Source organism: Hyperoodon ampullatus (genome assembly GCF_949752795.1).
Source record: "Hyperoodon ampullatus genome assembly, chromosome: 5".
Classification (NCBI taxonomy): Eukaryota; Metazoa; Chordata; class Mammalia; order Artiodactyla; family Ziphiidae; genus Hyperoodon; species Hyperoodon ampullatus.
The window spans coordinates 12,531,032-12,548,887 of NC_136918.1; the positions used below are offsets into that span (position 1 = coordinate 12,531,032).

Below are 17,856 nucleotides of genomic sequence, written 5' to 3' on the forward strand. Positions count from 1 at the left end.
GGGAATGTAACCTAAATTATGAGAGGTATAAAATGTTTATTTCACAGAATAAAAGAAGATAGGATCTGGTCCCCTGTAGAATACATATAAATTATACTTCTTAATAACAACAAAATCATAAAAATATTTTCACAATTAGCAAAATGATCAAATAAAACATAATCTTTCAAAATTTTCCAAAGGCAAATGATTCTAAAGAGATTATGCCAAAATTCAAGTTTTTTTTGAAGTCACACATTTTTCTTCTATATTAGATTGGTTCAGTTTTGTTTGCAGAATTAGTATAATACGAGAATTCCTTGAGGGTGGGATTTGTGTCGATCTCTTTTTCTATAGTGTTAAGTTCAATACCTGGTCAAAGCTTCTGCTCAAGACATGTATTCTGAATGCAAAGTGAAAAATATGCTCACTGATGTCACTTCTAATATTTAATTAGAAGTTAAAAGACACAAACATTGGTTGACATGGGAAAGATCAAAAGAAGCAGCAGCAGCATTTTCATTGTTTCTAATCAAAAATCAATTTTTAACATAATTTCTATCTTTGAGATTTAGAAAATGTGGATGCTTTCCTGCCTTTAAGTCACTTTATTTCTCCAAATGAATGAAGAAAAAATCTTTAAAAATAGTCTCAAAACATCCACCATATTTCTGCCTCTTGCAAGATGTTTCTCCGTCTTTTAATGCAATATACTGTTACCTAGTATTTATTGATTCCTTGCTATTTACCCTGACAATATGTAAATCAGGTACAGCTCTAAGTTTCACTGTCTGAAGCATGAAAACAATTACAGTTCAACATGAAAAGTGAACAAAAGCTAGCAATATACAATCAAAGTAAGATGAGGCATATACACTAACAGCAAAGATTTCTGTAACTAAGACCATCCCTCAATTTTCAACCAGTGTTTGCTGGATCAATCTCCCAGAACAGAGCCACCTAGAAAACTACTATAATATCAGCTTTACTTTATATTCATTTTAATTCAATATCAACTTTATTTTTATATTGTGACATTGACTACCATTCTAGTTTTTTTTTTAATTCAGTCTACCTTACTGCTATCTTTAGTTAGCAAGAGCCTATAAACTGAAAAGTCAATTCCTTATCTTACCTCAAAGTCATAGAGCTAGTCAGCTTTAAACAAGTACTTTAATGAACTGGGGAGTTGCTATATAGCAAAATCCTTGGGTAGGTATTTTCAGAGAGGAAATACTCCTTTTGGTGAGGCCAAGCACCACCACCAAATACGTCTTTCACTTATTTCATATATTGAGAGTCTTTCAAAACAAAGCACATCTGTATTCTGTTTAATGGTGCTACATTCAGCGCCGCCAAAAAAATATAAATTTCTGCTCCGTCCAAATTCAAACTCAAATAATTACACCAACTGTATTTCTAACTACTTTTATTCTAAAGAATTTTCTTTAGCCTAAAAGAAAACAAATAAAACAAATGACCAAAGTTTTTATTATTTATCTGATACTCAAAAGTATTCTACAACATACTTACTTCAAGGTCTGGACTCTGCTGGTTTATGTTTTACTGTACCCAGCACAGAACAAGTTTGTGGGAATATTCAGTATGTATCAAATTTACTCACAATAATTAAACACCTTTTGTTACATATTGGCCTACAAAAAAAAAAAAAAAAAACAGAAAACTGCCCACTATGTAATAATAATTAGGTCTGACTATATGTCTTCAATGTGACTAAACTAAAAGAAATACATGTTTTACTAGGTAATTCTAAAAGTAATGCAAAGTACCTTATTATAAATTCAAAATGTTCAGCTACCTTGACCAAGGTGAATTATAAAATCATTATAATTTTAATCCATAGGGAATCTTCAGCTATCATGTTACAATATTTGTCCCCAAAATCTTTATGAGCCTATTTCAAAAGAATTCATCACGCTTTGTCCATTAAAGTCATTAAATCCATTATATTTACTGGTGGTTGTTCTAATCAAAAGGAGAATGTCAACTTTACAAACTTTTTTAATTGCAATAAAACACACATGCACACGCACGTGCGCACACACACACTGCATTACGAAATAACTTGAAAAAATGTCTGTGGTACTTTCTCATATGGAGAGCTGCAGTTTTCATTTTGTTTTAAGTAGAACCCAAACCCTTGAAAAATATTTATTTTTATCTGAAATAAACATGATAAATCATAACTTACAAAGTATATTTATAAACACCCAGTCTCTAATTTTAAAGGTTCATCCAAAAGTCAGTTTTGAATACATATTCCCATCGAAACGATGTTATAAGATTGCTTCCAAATTAATTCACAAAAGCCTTTCTAAATGAGCACAAGGAATCACTGTGGGTTATTGGAAATGTTCTAAAATTGAATAGTGAAGATAACTGCATGACTCTGTAAATTTAATAAAAATTACTGAATTTTTCACTTAAAATAAGTGTGTCACAGTATATAAATTCTACCTCAACAAAGCTGTTCTTTTTTAAAAAAATACTATTTAAACTATTAAGTACATAAATCTTGGTATTTTTTTCATATAGTAGTAACCTATGCTTCCATAAAACTAATTAGTACAGTTAAACTGTCCTTTAAAAAAATCATATAAGAAGTAGGAATTTGTTTGATTTATTAAAATTACAATAAATTCTGAACTGTAGCCTTAACCAGAGGTAAGCTTAATTAGGAGATTAGCAATCCTGTTGCAAAATGGTTTTCCTATTTCAAATAATTTACAGTCTAATTCATTTCTCCTAGACCTCGGATTACCCACAATTTCTACTGTATTGATCACTTGTACACAGTACTTTTTTAGAAGGATGTTGTTAAAAAAAAAAAAAAGAAGAGAAAAGAGCTCTAAAGTGGCACCAGTTGCCCATCCTTCTTTATCTTGGTTACTTATTCATTATCCCTTGGTTTCTCCAGGAGGACAGATATGGCAGGTGGGGATGACAGAGAAAATGTTAATGCTTCTTCCTAGACAAGGGCTTGGCTGAGTTGGGCCTGCATGTTTTCAGTTAGCTGGCTGTTCTTACAGAGGGTGTTGTCAAGAAATTTAATCTTTGGTTCACTGATAAATCCCAAATACTAACAGTGCCTGGCACACACTGGACCTTCCATTAAAATTTTATTGTTGTCTTTTCTGTCACACTGGATCTTAAAGTATCATCTAAATAAACAAATGCAACCTCAAGCAGTCTTCAGATATCTCACAGTGTCCCTTTTCTTATTAGAAACAAATTGGCCCCTTATTAAACCAGTTTTTCCAAGCCTAAATCTTAGGTGGGGGATAGCGGGGAGGGGCAGTCTGATAGGAGAGTAAAGGGAGAGGAAAACGAGTTCTTCCTAAAATGCAGAAAGAGGTTTGGGAATCCAAAACTATTACTGGCTCATATGTGGTAACTTCTACAAGGAGAATTTGCCTCAAAGTCAAAGTCAAAACATAGGTGTGGCAAGTTCAAGCTGACCAAAATGGTTGTTTAAAATCCATGGTAATTTTAACCCAAACATACTCAATATTTAATCTAAACCGTTTATTATCAACTTCCTGCTCTTTTTTCTAAGGGTAAAAAAATATATAATAATAGATTCTGTAGAAAAATTCTCAGTACACAAGCTAACACCATCTATACCACATCTCATGTTGCAAGAATAAATAACTATAAGCAGAACTTTTTTTTCCCAGGAGACAGTAGAGAAATTCTAAAGATGCAAGTATATGGACCCTTTCAAAACCTGTAAGTGTTGATGGCACCAGGACTTCGGTATGTCCATTTCATTTCAAAATTTCTGCCTTTATTTAACATTTGCATAAAAGCATTGTTCTTATTTTCATCTGTAATAATCTGTGGTTTTGGATTTTCAAATTGAGGGACAGATATAAAATAACTTTCCTAAGTTAAAGAGGAAAATGCAAAGGGATTTAAAATGATGACCAATGACCAAAAAATAAAAATAAAAAGGAATGTAGGGGGACTTCCCTGGCGGTCCAGTGGTTAAGACTCCACGCTTCCAATGCAGGGGACGTAGGTTCAATCCCTTGTCAGGGAAATAAGATCTCACACTCCGCATGGCCAAAAAAAAAAAGTGTTTTAAAAAAAAAGAATGTAGAGAAAAGGGAAGAAAGAAGATGGCAACCAATAATAGCTCATGACAACTTGACATTATTAAAAACATGTGAGAAGAAGATGGAAACACAGTGAACACTCCAAATTTAGTAGACGAAAAGATATTTACAGATGAGAACGGTTTTTCTTTATTATTAAACATAGGCTTTTTTTTGTGTGTGTGGTATGCGGGCCTCTCACTGTTGTGGCCTCTCCCACTGCGGAGCACAGGCTCCAGACGCGCCCGCTCAGCGGCCATGGCTCACGGGCCTAGCCGCTCTGCGGCATGTGGGATCCTCCCAGACTGGGGCACTAACCCGTGTCCCCTGCATTGGCAGGCGGACTCTCAACCACTGCACCACCAGGGAAGCCCAAACATAGGCTTTTTTATTTCTCACTTATAACTTACATGTATTTTCTCCCAGACAACCAGAATCCATTGAGTTGCTCTCTCAATAGAAAAATTCAATATGATCTTTATTCCATCTCAAGTGAGGATTAAAACATGAATTTCACAAAAATTTTAGCTCATGCCCTGTTTTTCCATTGGTGTTTATGGTAACTCATCAAATTTGATCATATTATGTAACTACGTCAGACCACGGTTTTATAATTGTGAGTAAAATCTCCTTTTTAAAACAATGATCCCATGTGAATAAAATAATTTAATATATAAGCTACAAATACGAATTTCAGCTCTTTTAAAATAATTTAATACAGACTTAGAAAGCCACAGGTTCTTTCTCTTACCATTCAGTAAACAAGACAACCAGATCCTCTTGACTGGCATAATGTTCCATGACTTCTTTCATCAATCTCACTTTTTGGCCCCCTCCAATAGTATTAATTCCATCACCACCTCTCCACTCCTTTCCTTGACCAAGGACCTATAAATGAAATCAACATTTCATCCCTGGGCAAAACTCAGATCATGATAGTATTATAAAAACTGGAAGTCACCAGCAACTTGTACAGTATAACACAGTATCACTCTTTAAACGTTACATTAAATCATGATGCTAAACAGAAAAAAATGTGATGCCTAGGTTAGGTCATAATTCTTCAATATTATTTACCCTGTAGATGCCATTCCTAATTTTACCATTTCAAAAGTGGAGTCTAATCCAAGGAAGCTGGGGGTTGGTGGGGGAAGCCCCAGAAAGTATTTCTCACATCCTATTTCTCTCTATTCAGACTGAAATGAAAAAGAAAATGAAGAAATTTTCCGTAACACTTTTCAATCTGGCTGGAAATCTGTCTGATGAACGTTGGGAGCCCTGGAAGCTCAGTGATTCCTGGCTGGTGCCCTTAAGCGATTTTCCTGCTGAAACCAAATGGGTTGTCCAGGGAAACACAGAGGGCATCAAGTCAAACGTCACCTTCTTTACCTTAAAAATCTTAAGTTTAGGTTACCCTCAAAAGTTTAATAATTTATCAATACAAGAAATCGCCTAAGCACAATTACTCAGAGCTAAGCCTGCAGGCATTCTCTGCTTAGCCTCAGCAGCTGCCACCTGAATCATATGCCTGCTAACTCACCTGGCTGGGAGGGAGCAGAAAGCAGGTCTATGCCCCCTTCCACCACACACACACACACACACGCCTTGTATCTTAGTTTCACTAAAACAAAGTCTGAAGTTCCCAAAATAAGGATCTACTAAAAGATGTGTGAAATTCAGGGGGAATGAAATTAAGAATAAATACAAAAGAAAAAGATCAAATTAATTTAGAAAATAATTATTATTAGTTCCATATTTACTTAACATTGAGCCAAATACAAGAGCTCGTGGGGTTCCCAGCCTCAAATCTCTAGTGAGCACTTCATCACTACTTATACTGAAGGGATAAATGTTAAACTGTGGCGGGCATCTGGATTCATACCGGGGCGAGTCTAATAGAATTATTTGTTTTTGCCCTAAGTGACCTCCTCTGGCCCTAAGATTTGTTACACTTCTGTTTTACAACATTTCTGGACTTCTCCAATATTGCAGTCATACCGGGCCTAAGTGCATCTGAGCGCCTACTCTGTGCAGCATTGTGTTGATTAAGCTCTAGTCTCTGTTTTCTTTCCACAGCATCCGTGTGTCAAACTTTGGTATGCATCAGAATCACGTGGAGGGTTCGTTAAAACACAGACTGCTGGTCCCTTCTCCCAGAGTATGCGATTCAGTAAGTGAGGCTGCGCCTGAGAATCCTCATTCCTATTTCCCAGATGATGCTGATGCTGGTGGTCTGGGTCCACACTTTGAGAACCACTGCATTTCACAATGGAAAGACATCAGGAGGATCAAAAACTCCAGAGGGCTTCCCTGGTGGCGCAGTGGTTGAGAGTCCGCCTGCCGATGCAGGGGACACGGGTTCGTGCCCCAGTCCAGGAGGATCCCACATGCCGCAGAGCGGCTAGGCCCGTGAGCCATGGCCGCTGAGCCTGCGCGTCCGGAGCCTGTGCTCCGCAACGGGTGAGGCCACAACAGTGAGAGGCCCGCGTACCACAAAAAAAAAAAAAAAAAACAACAACTCCAGAGTCAGTCAAACGGGGCTGGGGTCCAACATTTGATGCCTTACAGATGCGTACCCTGGAGCAAGTTTTCCTCACTAATAAGTAAAGTAATACCTACCTTACATGGTTTATACAACGAATCAACAGCATACTATATATGAAGGTCCTAACACAGTGCCTCACATGTAAAATATATTCCACACTCTCCCCTTGAGATGCCCCTCATTGGATTTCAGCATTATTTTACCCTGATTTTTCTTTCATATTGCCCCCTATCAATGCATACTACAATATTTCCCTTCTAACAAACTTCTCTAACGTATTTCTCATTTATCCTACATTAAACATCTACATCTCTTTTCTAGCAAAGTTAGCCTCTTTAATAGTTATTCTGTATTAACATCTGTACCTAGTCTTCCAGTGGCTACATAGCAAATATTACCTTTTTTGTGCATTACATTCTGAAGTAGCTCAGTTTTTCCCTAGGCAAAAAAGCAATTTTTCTCTCCCTTTTTTTTTTTGTTTTGCTGTTTTGTTTTGTAAATGAACTAAGTTTATTTGTTTTCCTACCTGGGATATTTCCCTATTCTCCTCTGCATGTGGAAAAGACCTGGATGACATAGCCTAATTTCTATTAGAAAATAAATAAGTTTTTTTTGTTGTTTTTTTTTTAAAGGCAGGCCTTTCACATCTCAGTTTACTAGTCCAACCAAATACCCCAGCTTTCCTCTGATCATTTATCGGTGAGCTATTTCCCTGGAGATAAGCCTTCTAAAACCCTTTTATACTTTTATAATGTTATTAAATTCCTCTGAAACAAACAAATAAAAAAACAGGAAAAGCACCTCTCAATACTGGAACAGAAAAGGTATCTCCTTCACAGTAATGTTTCCAGTTCTCAGGGTAGACAAACTCATTACAGAGAAAAATTCTTCAAAGTAAGTTAAAAAAATTACTGTCAAATCTTAGTTATGTTGTACCTGTACATGACCCCCCCTGAAGAAATATAAATATAAATATATTTTTCTGTTGTTTTATAGAACATGTTTACACAAAGCACTAGCAAATATTAAGAAACTATTGTCTGAGTGGCAGAGTATTAATAAGGCCAAAACGTATCTTTAAAACAATCAAGTAGGACTTCCCTGGTGGCGCAGTGGTTGAGAGTCCGCCTGCCGATGCAGGGGACACGGGTTCGTGCCCCGGTCCGGGAAGATCCCACAGGCTGCGGAGCCGCTAGGCCTGTGAGCCATGGCCGCTGAGCCTGCACGTCCGGAGCCTGTGCTCCGCAGTGGGAGAGGCCACAACAGTGAGAGGCCCGCGTACCGCAAAAAAAAAAAAAAAAAAACAATCAAGTATAGGTAAACTGACATCATAATGTAACCCAATTTCATCATCCTTCTGGGGATTGCAGATCATGTTGTGGTTGTTATTGTTGTTGTTATGAAAAATGTACTTCAGGCACAAATTCTAACATCTCCATGAATTAAAAGATATACCATACCTTCACAGTATAATTGAAGTATTTGGCTGACTGCATAAATCGATGGAATCCATCACTTTCTTTTGTTGCTACAGTTATGACTAATAATTTATCTGCAAAGACAGAGGGAATAACATAAGACAGTTTACCAAGAGGCTAACTCCTCACACTTTACAGATCACTGCAGTGATTAGAGACCTCATTAAACCTATGGAAATGTTCTGGTTTATTCATCTACATGAGGCTAAACAAAGAGCTGTTGAAAAACTAGGCAATTAAAATTGGTTATATTACTGCCAAATGACAGACTGCCAAATAATGAATTATTTTAATGGTAAAAAAGTGCATTTATTTTTAAGGTAAAGCATGCCCTCAACAGAGGATTTCAACACTAAGAGAAACACTTCCATAAAATGCACAAAGTTTTTATACGTAAAGACAAACTCTCCTAAATGTTATCTAATCAACAAGGTTCACTGTCACCTATAAATCGTCACTGATTTATAACACACATCAGTGAGTCCAGAAGCACATTATATTCCTCAAAGCACATGTACAAAAAGAAGAGATCCAATCGTGAGACTGATCCGAATTTTTTAAAATAAATTATGATGAATTGGGAACAAATATTTAGAAAGAGAATCTTAATTTTTTCCTCCTATCAATGAATTTTTGTATATGGGAAGTCTATAAAATCCACATTTACACCACCTTCAGTGCTTTGTTTTTTCTTTAAAAAATAAAAGGAACTAAAATCAGCACTGCCCTGGTACATACAGCTTTGAGTCACCATTTTATAATCAATTATTATTTTCAATCTAACAAAACACCTCTTCTTAGCAGAAGTAGATAGATTTAAGGAGTCATTTCAAAATACCTATAGAAGCTATTAAGGAAAATGCTTATCAGGAAAAGACATGTTGGAAAAATGCATAAAAGAAACAAGTGCATCAGAAAATGCCAAAGGTTAGCAGCCTGGGCATTTTTTTTTAACCTTAGGATATAGGAGGACCAAAGGACTAAGAAAACAAAATTAACGTCTTTTTAACATTCTAGGCACTGAGTTATATCATTTGACTCTCACTTGATTGTTATCAATAAGAAAAAAGTCAGACAGTGTTAAGTATCCCTTAAATAGTAGACAATCATTGAAAATGAAATATATAGCATTAACGTATTATAGGAATCAATTAAAAACAATTTCATATGACAAAAGGTAATCATCAAATTTTGAAAATACTTTAAACAAAATATATTCGTGTAGGACACATAAAGAAAGAAATTCAAACAAGTCAACCAAAAAAAAGGAAAACATTTTCATGAAAATAAATATTAACATTCTTAGATATTTTTCTAGAAATATGTATTTCTCACATAACTTTCACCATTATGAGAAATAGATATTTAAGGAAAAATAAAAGTCATTTTCATTAAAGCTGTCAGGGCTGAGGCAAATATATTTTAAGAGTACTTTTTCAATTAACTATTCTTTAAAAAACAAAATTTCATTTGTAAAGTTTCAAACAGGGCTTAACAATTAAGAAAACTTGACCTATTTATCATTTCCAATAAATTTTGAAATAGGCAATACAAGATTTTATTTCATAAGAGTAAAAGGCACACTTTTTAAGTCTCTTTTCTGCATAATAAAATGACTAAAGATAGCTTTCTTTCTTAACTTTTTCTACACAAAAAAAGTTTATAGATTTTGCCTGGATGGATTTTTATACTTATAATTTCCAGTACAAAATTAACAGCAAGGATTTCATCATCCTTAATAGGAAAAGTAATGGGAATATATGTATACATATAGCTGATTCACTTTGTTATACAGCACAAACTAACACAGCATTGTAAAGCAATTATACTCCAATAAAGATGTTAAAAAAAAAAAAAAAAGTAATGTTGGCCAGACCCTTGGGCAGACAGAAATGTTACGGAATCTAATGACTCAGAAGGCAAAACTAAAAATATGTAGTCTGTGTCTGGCAAGCCTATGCCAAATAAGGACTCCTGTTGCTTCAGTACTGTTGCTAATTACAAAAAAGCAAAACCAAGTAATAAATAAGTAATTCTGTCAAAGGCAGGCCTGTTCAATAACATTACACAGAAACTTTTGTTTCTTCTTACCTGCTATTCACTATCGTGACTGTGATGAGAAATAAATCTTACTCAACTGGGGGAAGTAAAAGAAGAAAGTGCCGACATGCACCACTAATAAGTTCGTGCCAACCAGTTCAACAGTCCAACTTGTTCACCCTCTACGAAGTATGCGTGTCAAAAAATTTAACCTACATTTGACACATACTTTAGATTCCACTAAAATTTATACCACAAATTTATCAGAAATATAAGGACAGAAGACAACTGATCTACAGAATCAATGGCAAAAGAGAAAAAAGGAAAGGGAAACTATTATAGTATATCACCAGAATTAAGAGACAATTCAACCAAACATACATCATGGCCTTTATTTGGGTCCTGATCTGAAAAGTCAACTGTAAAATGGTATTTATGAGAAAATTAGGAAAATCTGAACACTAACTTGTATTTGTCAATATTACGGAATTATTGTTAATTTTTTAGCATGCTAATTGCATTGGTATTTTTTAAAGAGTTCTTATAATTTAGAGACAAATAATAAAGTATTTATTCAATGAAAGGAAATAGTGTTTGTGATTTGTTTTAAAATTATTAGGGGTAGGGCTTCCCTGGTGGCGCAGTGGTTGAGAGTCCGCCTGTCGATGCAGGGGACATGGGTTCATGCCCCGGTCTGGGAATATCCCACATGCTGCAGAGCGGCTGGGCCCGTGAGCCATGGCTGCTGAGCCTTCGCGCCTGGAGCCTGTGCTCCGCAACGGGAGAGGCCACAACAGTGAGAGGCCCGCGTACCGCAAAATAAAAAAAATAAAATAAAATAAAAAAATAAAAAATAAATAAAAAAATAAAAATTATTAGGGGTAGATGCGAGACAATGGAGGAGGAAGATAAAAAGTAAATAAGACTGCCCACGTATGCTGACTATTAAAAGTGGGTTCCATTTATATATGTTTGGAAATCCCTACAATTAAAAAAAGAGAGAGTTCAACTTTATGCACAATCCCTAATCTTCCAATCAGAAAAATATTCAATATAAAACTCTTTTCAACAATCTGAATCATCTAAGTAAAAGGAAAAATAGAATAGACAGCAGAAATTTTCTAACCAGACATTATTATAATTTAAACAACTATAATTAGTACCTTACCCAATCCACCCACAACAACCAAAAGGATCAAGTGAGATGATTGAAGAAATGGGCTTGAATAATGGTTACCCATCAACCACTACCAAAACCAGTCTAAGATGGTGTTAAAGAAAAGATAAATGGAAGCCCAAATGTGACCAAACATAAACTCTAGAGCCACTGCCTGACTCTGTTAGAAAACAGTTAATACAGTTTGCATGAGCAAAAAACATGTAAATCATCTATAGAGTGTGGTCTATTACAACAACCATTTATCAAATGAAAATCACATCATAGCAAAAAAAAAAAAAAAAACCTTTTGTAATCATATTTACAAAGTCCCTCAAAATACCTAGCACCACAGTAAGGTTTAATAAATATTTGTTAAGTGGCTTAATATTTAGCCTTCTATGAAAATTTAGATGAATAACAGAATTTCTCCAAAAATCTAAATCTTTTTTATTTAGAAAGGCAAAAAAACAAAAAACACCCCACTATGTTCTTTCTTACTAATGAAATTACAGCTCTGGGGAGGAAAAATGGCATTGTTAGTCTTTTTTTTTTCTCCAAATAGTTGTTGATACAATACCAGAATTCATCAATTTTTAGAGCTGATATAATGTTTCTTTCCAAAAACAAATCATGGCTTTAAAACAGGAAGTTTTTTGGCTAATATATCCCATCTCCAAAATGAAAAAAAAAAAAAAAAAAAAAAAAATCAGCCCATAAATCCAGCTGAAATTCATTGTCTTAATAACAGGCATCACATTCAGTAAATCAGCGCCAGCCCAGCTTCCTTTGATCTCACTCAGAGGGATTATTCTCCTACTTCCCAAGAAACTTTCCCTACACCCAGTCTTAATTTTACATTTGCAAAAATTAAGAAAAATAATTCTACCACAGAAGGAGCTCTGAGTATATACTTTACTCTGCAATAACTCATTTTATGAAAGACATGTCCTTCATCTGTAGGGATCAGTGGTGCTCAACTTTCTATTCAAGGAACGCATTTTCCTAGGAATGGTTAGCATAGGGGCCAGCAAACGTTCACTGTAAAAGGCCACATAGTAAATATTTTAGGCTTTGTGGTCTACATACAATCTCTGTCATGATTCTCCTTTTTTCTTTCTTCTTTAAAACTTTTTTAAAATTAAAAAAATAAAAATCCTTAGTTTTCTGGTTGGCTGTACAAAAACAGCCATGGGCCAGATTTGGCCTAAGGGTCATAGTTTGCCACTGTGGTTGGCCATAGGGATCTGACAACAAACTACTTGGGTTCCAATCTCAGACCTACAGTTTATTACTTGTTTGAAATTGGTCAGTTACTTAAACTCTGTGTCTCATCTGTTTCTCATCTATGTGTGTAATAATAGCACCTGATAGGCTTGCTGTGAGAATTAATGAGTTAATATATGTAAAGTGGATGATACACTTAAGTCCATACATATGTCTAATGACCGTACCTTATTATTTCCACTCAACAGATAAATGTGTAAGGGAGTTGATGTGCAAATCTCAGCAAGTTATGCAACTCAATCTTTTTCTCTACCAAAGTTATTCATTCAAGAACCAAATATCTCTTCCAACTCTCAAGATTTTATGATGCTAGTACAGTACTGTCCCCTTACCCAAGGTTTCTGTTACCCACAGGGTCAATCATGGTCTGAAAATATTAAACGGAAAATTCCAAAAATAAATAACTTATAAGTTGTTTAAATTGCACACCATTCTGAGTAGCATGGTAAAATCAATTGCCATCCCATTCTGTACTGCCTGGGATGTGAATCATCCCTCTGTCCAGTGTATGCTGTCCATTAGTCATTTAGTAGCCATCTCAGTTATCAGATCCACTGTCACAGTATCACACTGCTTGTGTCCAAGTCACCCTTATTTTACTTAATAATGGCCCCAAAGCACAAGAGTAGTGATGCTGGTAATTCAAATAAGCCAAAGAAAGCTGTAAAGTGTTTCCTTTAAATGAAAAGGTGAATGCTCTTGATTTAATAAGGAAAAGGAAAGCTTATGCTGAGGTTGCTAAGATCTATGCTAGGAACAAATCTATCTGTGAAACTGTGAAGAAAGAAAAAGAAATTCACGCTAGATTTGCTGTCTTGCCTCAAACTGTAAAAGTCATGGCCACAGTGCATGGTAAGTGCTTAATTAAGATAAAAAGGCATTAACTTTATGCAGTAAGATATTTTGAGAGAGACCACATTCACATAACTTTCATTACAGTATATTGTTATAACTGTCTATTTTATTATTAGTTATTGTTGTTAATTTCTTACTGTGCCTGATCTATAAATTAAACTTTATCATAGATATGTATGTGTAGGAAAAAACAGAGTATATATAGGATTCAGTATTATCCACAGTTTCAGGCATCCTCTGGGGGTCTTGGAATTTATCTGCCGCAGATGAGGGGTGCAGGCAACTGTAATGCGGGAAAAAAATCTATGTAAAAAGAGTTCAATTTAAACTGTGCACTAAAATAATTTAGCAAGTAACTACAGATACACCATCTCAAATCTTTTCATTTCTCTCCATCTCCAAGCAAGCTAACTCAAATTACGATCATCACCAGCCCAAGTTTCCACAATACCCTCCTAAATCCCACTATACCCACTCCAATCATATCTCTACAAAGCAGACTTAATCTTTTCAAAAACATTAGATATCTAATCATGTCACCCCATTGCTAAACATCCTTAAATGACTTTCCATTGCTATTAGCACTGTGGCCAAGCTACTTTACCTTAATGTGGTCCTTGACTACCTTTATCCTCTCTAATCTCACCCACTATCTCTCTGCCCTTTGCTCTCTCTGCTCCAACTGCACAGTTTTTCTTTTTTTTTTCAGTTCTCCAACAATGCCTGCTCCCTCCCACCCTGAGGAGAAGAGCCTATGCAAAACCTTTATCTAATGTCACCTCTGATCTCTTGATGCAGCCACTGCCTGTTCACTTCATTGAGATTCTTACACATATGCCGTTTCCTTGGGGGAAACCTCCCTGACCTACTCAAGTATGTCTGTGTCCATTATACATTTTCACTGCATTCTCTGCCTCTCTTTTGGAGCACTTATGACAAATTGTAATTACATATTAATTTGCATGATTATTATTCAAGAGTAAAATCTCTTTCTCCGACTAGACTGTAAATTCCAGAAAGGCAGGATGTTTTTTGCTCAGCACTACACCTCCAGGACATACCAAAGTGTTTAGCACATAGTAGATTCTTAATAAATATTTGTTGAATGAGTGGATTCAGGAACAAGGGATGTTATATTTTATCTGTGTGGGTGTATAAAATAATTTGTTCGGGCTTCCCTCGTGACGCAGTGGTTGAGAGTCCGCCTGCCGATGCAGGGGACACGGGTTCGTGCCCCGGTCTGGGAGGATCCCACATGCCGTGGAGCGGCTGGGCCCGTGAGCCATGGCTGCTGAGCCTGCACGTCTGGAGCCTGTGCTCCGCAACGGGAGAGGCCACAACAGAGAGAGGCCTGCGTACTGCAAAAAAAAAAAAAAAAAAAAATTTGTTCCCAACAAAATCCTTATGTAGTTTGCATTATTACATCCAACTCATAGATGAAGAAAATAAGGCTAAATAGGTCAAGTTAGCCAAAGTCAACCAACAAGTTACTAGCAAAGCTGCAAGAGGAACTTCAGATATTCCTCAAAGTCCATTTCTTTCCAATGTTTCATGTGGCCTCACTTGGTGGTAAGAGGTCAAGAGGCTAGAATCTGTTTAAAATTAAAATTAAAATCTGTTTAAATGTACAGAAAAGAGATAACATAGCAAGCCTAAGACTTCAATCTTAGTTTGCAGGATTGATCCTCAGCTGGCATCTGGAAAGCTGGATTTGGAGAGGACTCCCACCATTCCCAGATAAGAGCAGCTTATTGTATCTGAACTGTACAAACAAGGTATTTATGCTGAGCACCAGCTTTCCTTCTAGGAGTTCGGAATTCTGGTACAGGGGTTGCCTCTATGACTAGCCCCGAATAAAAACCTTAGGCACTGAGTCTCTAATGAGCTTTCCCAACAAATAACATTTCACATGTGTTGTCACAACTAGCTGCTGGAGGAATTCAGCTAATCTTCTGTGACTCCACTGGAAAAAGACTCTTGGAAGCTGTGTCTGGTTCCCCTGGACTTTGCCTATGTGCCTTTTCCCTTTGCTGACTTTGCTTGGTATGTAAAAAGTCATAGCTATCAATATGACGATATGCTGAATCACCTGAGTCCTCCTACTGAATTGCTGAACCTGGAAATTGTCTTCGGGATAGCTGACCCATTATGGTTCTAGCTACAGGCAGCATTTCTTCATCTGAAAGAGACACTATGGGCGTAATTGATTATGTCTGATACATGGCTGAGTTTTACATTCTGGGCTCAGAGGCCAGGCTAGAGACATACAGCAAAGACTCCAAATAGACTCCATAAAGGACATATTTGGTAGATAAGACAATCATACCCTGCTCCTCCACTGACTGAGAAGCATTTCATTTTAACATAACATTACTCAAACACAAACTCAAAAATGAGCCAATGTGTGAACTGCTGACCAAAACAAACAAATAGACAAAAACACAATCTTAACGAAAGAGGTGACGATCCCACTGTAACCTGTGCAGTTCATGTACAAAAAATTATCGGACATTTGGCATGCTACATTAAGGAGAATTTTGACAAACATGGACTTTGACCAGCATGGTTAGAGGTTTGGCAATCATTTCACATATTGAATAATTGAGGAAGTGAGAATTTTTCTACCTGAAAAAAAGATTCACCACCTCTCTACCTCACCATATTTGAAGAGAAAAAAAAAAATGGATTTCCTCTATTTTATTTTCAAAGAGATAATTGGCTAGGGGAAGAATTAATGGAGAGGAGGCAAATTTTCTATCAATACTGTCTTACTCCGTTCAGGCTGCTATAACAAAATACCTCAGATGTGGTAGCTTATAAACAGCAGAAATTTATTCCTCCCAGTTCTGGAGGCCGGATGTCCAAGATCACAGCACCAGAATGAACACGTTCTGGTGAAGGCTCTTTTCCTGGCTCAGAGCCAGCACCTTCTCCCTGTGTCCTCACACGGTGGAAGGGGCCAGGGACTCTGTGGGGTCTCTTTTATAAGAACACTGATCCTATTCATGAAGGCTCTGCCCTCATGACCTAAGTGTCTCCTATAGGCTCTACTTCATTGTCTTCAGATGTTAAGATTTCAACATATGAATTTTAGGGAGACACAAACATTCAGACCATTATAGTTACCAATCTGTTGACTAAAAAATATGGCTATTTTATGAAACACTTTCATCCATGGGAACTGTTATAGTGGGCAAATAAGAATAAGCTTTGGTCTCTGGATATTAGCTTTAAGTAGACCTTCTAATGAATATCCTTCTCACAAATGGGATCGAATATTTCATAGTATAAGCACCTTCATAATTTTATCATGGTGAAAGGGGATGGGGTATCTTCGGAACCTCTTTTATAAGAGCACTAACTCAATTCATGATGACTCTACCCTCATGACTTAAGGATCTGCCAAAGACTCCACCTTCTAATATCATCACCTTTGTGGGTGAGGATTTCAATATACGAATTTTGGGCGGCCACAAACATTCAGGTCATAGCAAATACAAAGTACAGTTAAAAGTACCCAGGATGAATGGACTGTCTTGGAAAAGCAGCATTTCCTATCTTTACAAATATTAAAATAAATAGCACAGGACCATTTTCCAGAATTTATGACTTGGAGAGCACAACTGATCCCTTCAAAAGTTATGAGATGCATACCTTGAATGTAATTTTAATGTCAAAGGAAAAAGGATCTGCCCTCTTCACAGCCAGAGCTGACTCCAATCTGTTGAATTCCAAGGGTTCAAAGGTTGCAGCAGGACTTCCCTGGTGGCACAGTGGTTAAGAATCCGCCTGTCAATGGAGGGGACACAGGTTCGAGCCCTGGTCCGGGAAGATCCCACATGCCGCGGAGCAACTAAGCCCGTGCGCCACAACTACAGAGCCTGCGCTCTAGAACCCGTGAGCCACAGCTACTGAGCCTGCGTGTCGCAACTACTGAAGCCTGCGCATCTAGAACCCATGCTCCACAACAAGAGAAGCCACCGCAATGAGAAGCCTGTGCACCACAACGAAGAGTAGGCCCCGCTCGCGACAACTAAAGAAAGCCCGTGCAGTGAAGACCCAATGCAGCCAAAAATAAATAAATTAAAAAAAGAAAAAGGTTGCAGCAACGTCCAAAATAGAAAGATGTACCAGTAATGAGAACCTCCTTTGAGTGGGATGATATAACCCATCTGCTGGCCAAATGCTTTAGCAGAGCGTATGACCCGCCTGCCAGAAATTTGGTCCCAAGGTTGTACCGTTTGTTCAAACAAATTACTGTGTTTTATTTACAATCTGATCTACTGCTCTTTATTCCATATTTTGCATATGCACTAGAAGTATTTCCCAGACTCATCAACAAAGGACATCAGTAATAAAGTTAATTACCAGAACAGAGCTTCCCTGGTGGCACAGTGG

At 36.7% G+C, this 17,856-nt stretch overlaps 1 protein-coding gene across 2 annotated transcripts in view; it reads right to left on the reverse strand.

Moving 5' to 3' along the window:
* Positions 1 to 17,856, reverse strand: part of PLOD2 (procollagen-lysine,2-oxoglutarate 5-dioxygenase 2) — a gene marked incomplete at both ends in the record, with an annotated part of 105,877 nt that overhangs the window by 55,722 nt on the left and 32,299 nt on the right. For both annotated transcript variants that reach the window (XM_079705459.1, XM_079705458.1), the window contains 2 exons: positions 4,849 to 4,985; positions 8,103 to 8,194. In XM_079705459.1, coding sequence (XP_079561585.1) covers positions 4,849 to 4,985; positions 8,103 to 8,194 — 229 coding nt within the window. The remainder of the gene's footprint in view (positions 1 to 4,848; positions 4,986 to 8,102; positions 8,195 to 17,856) is intronic.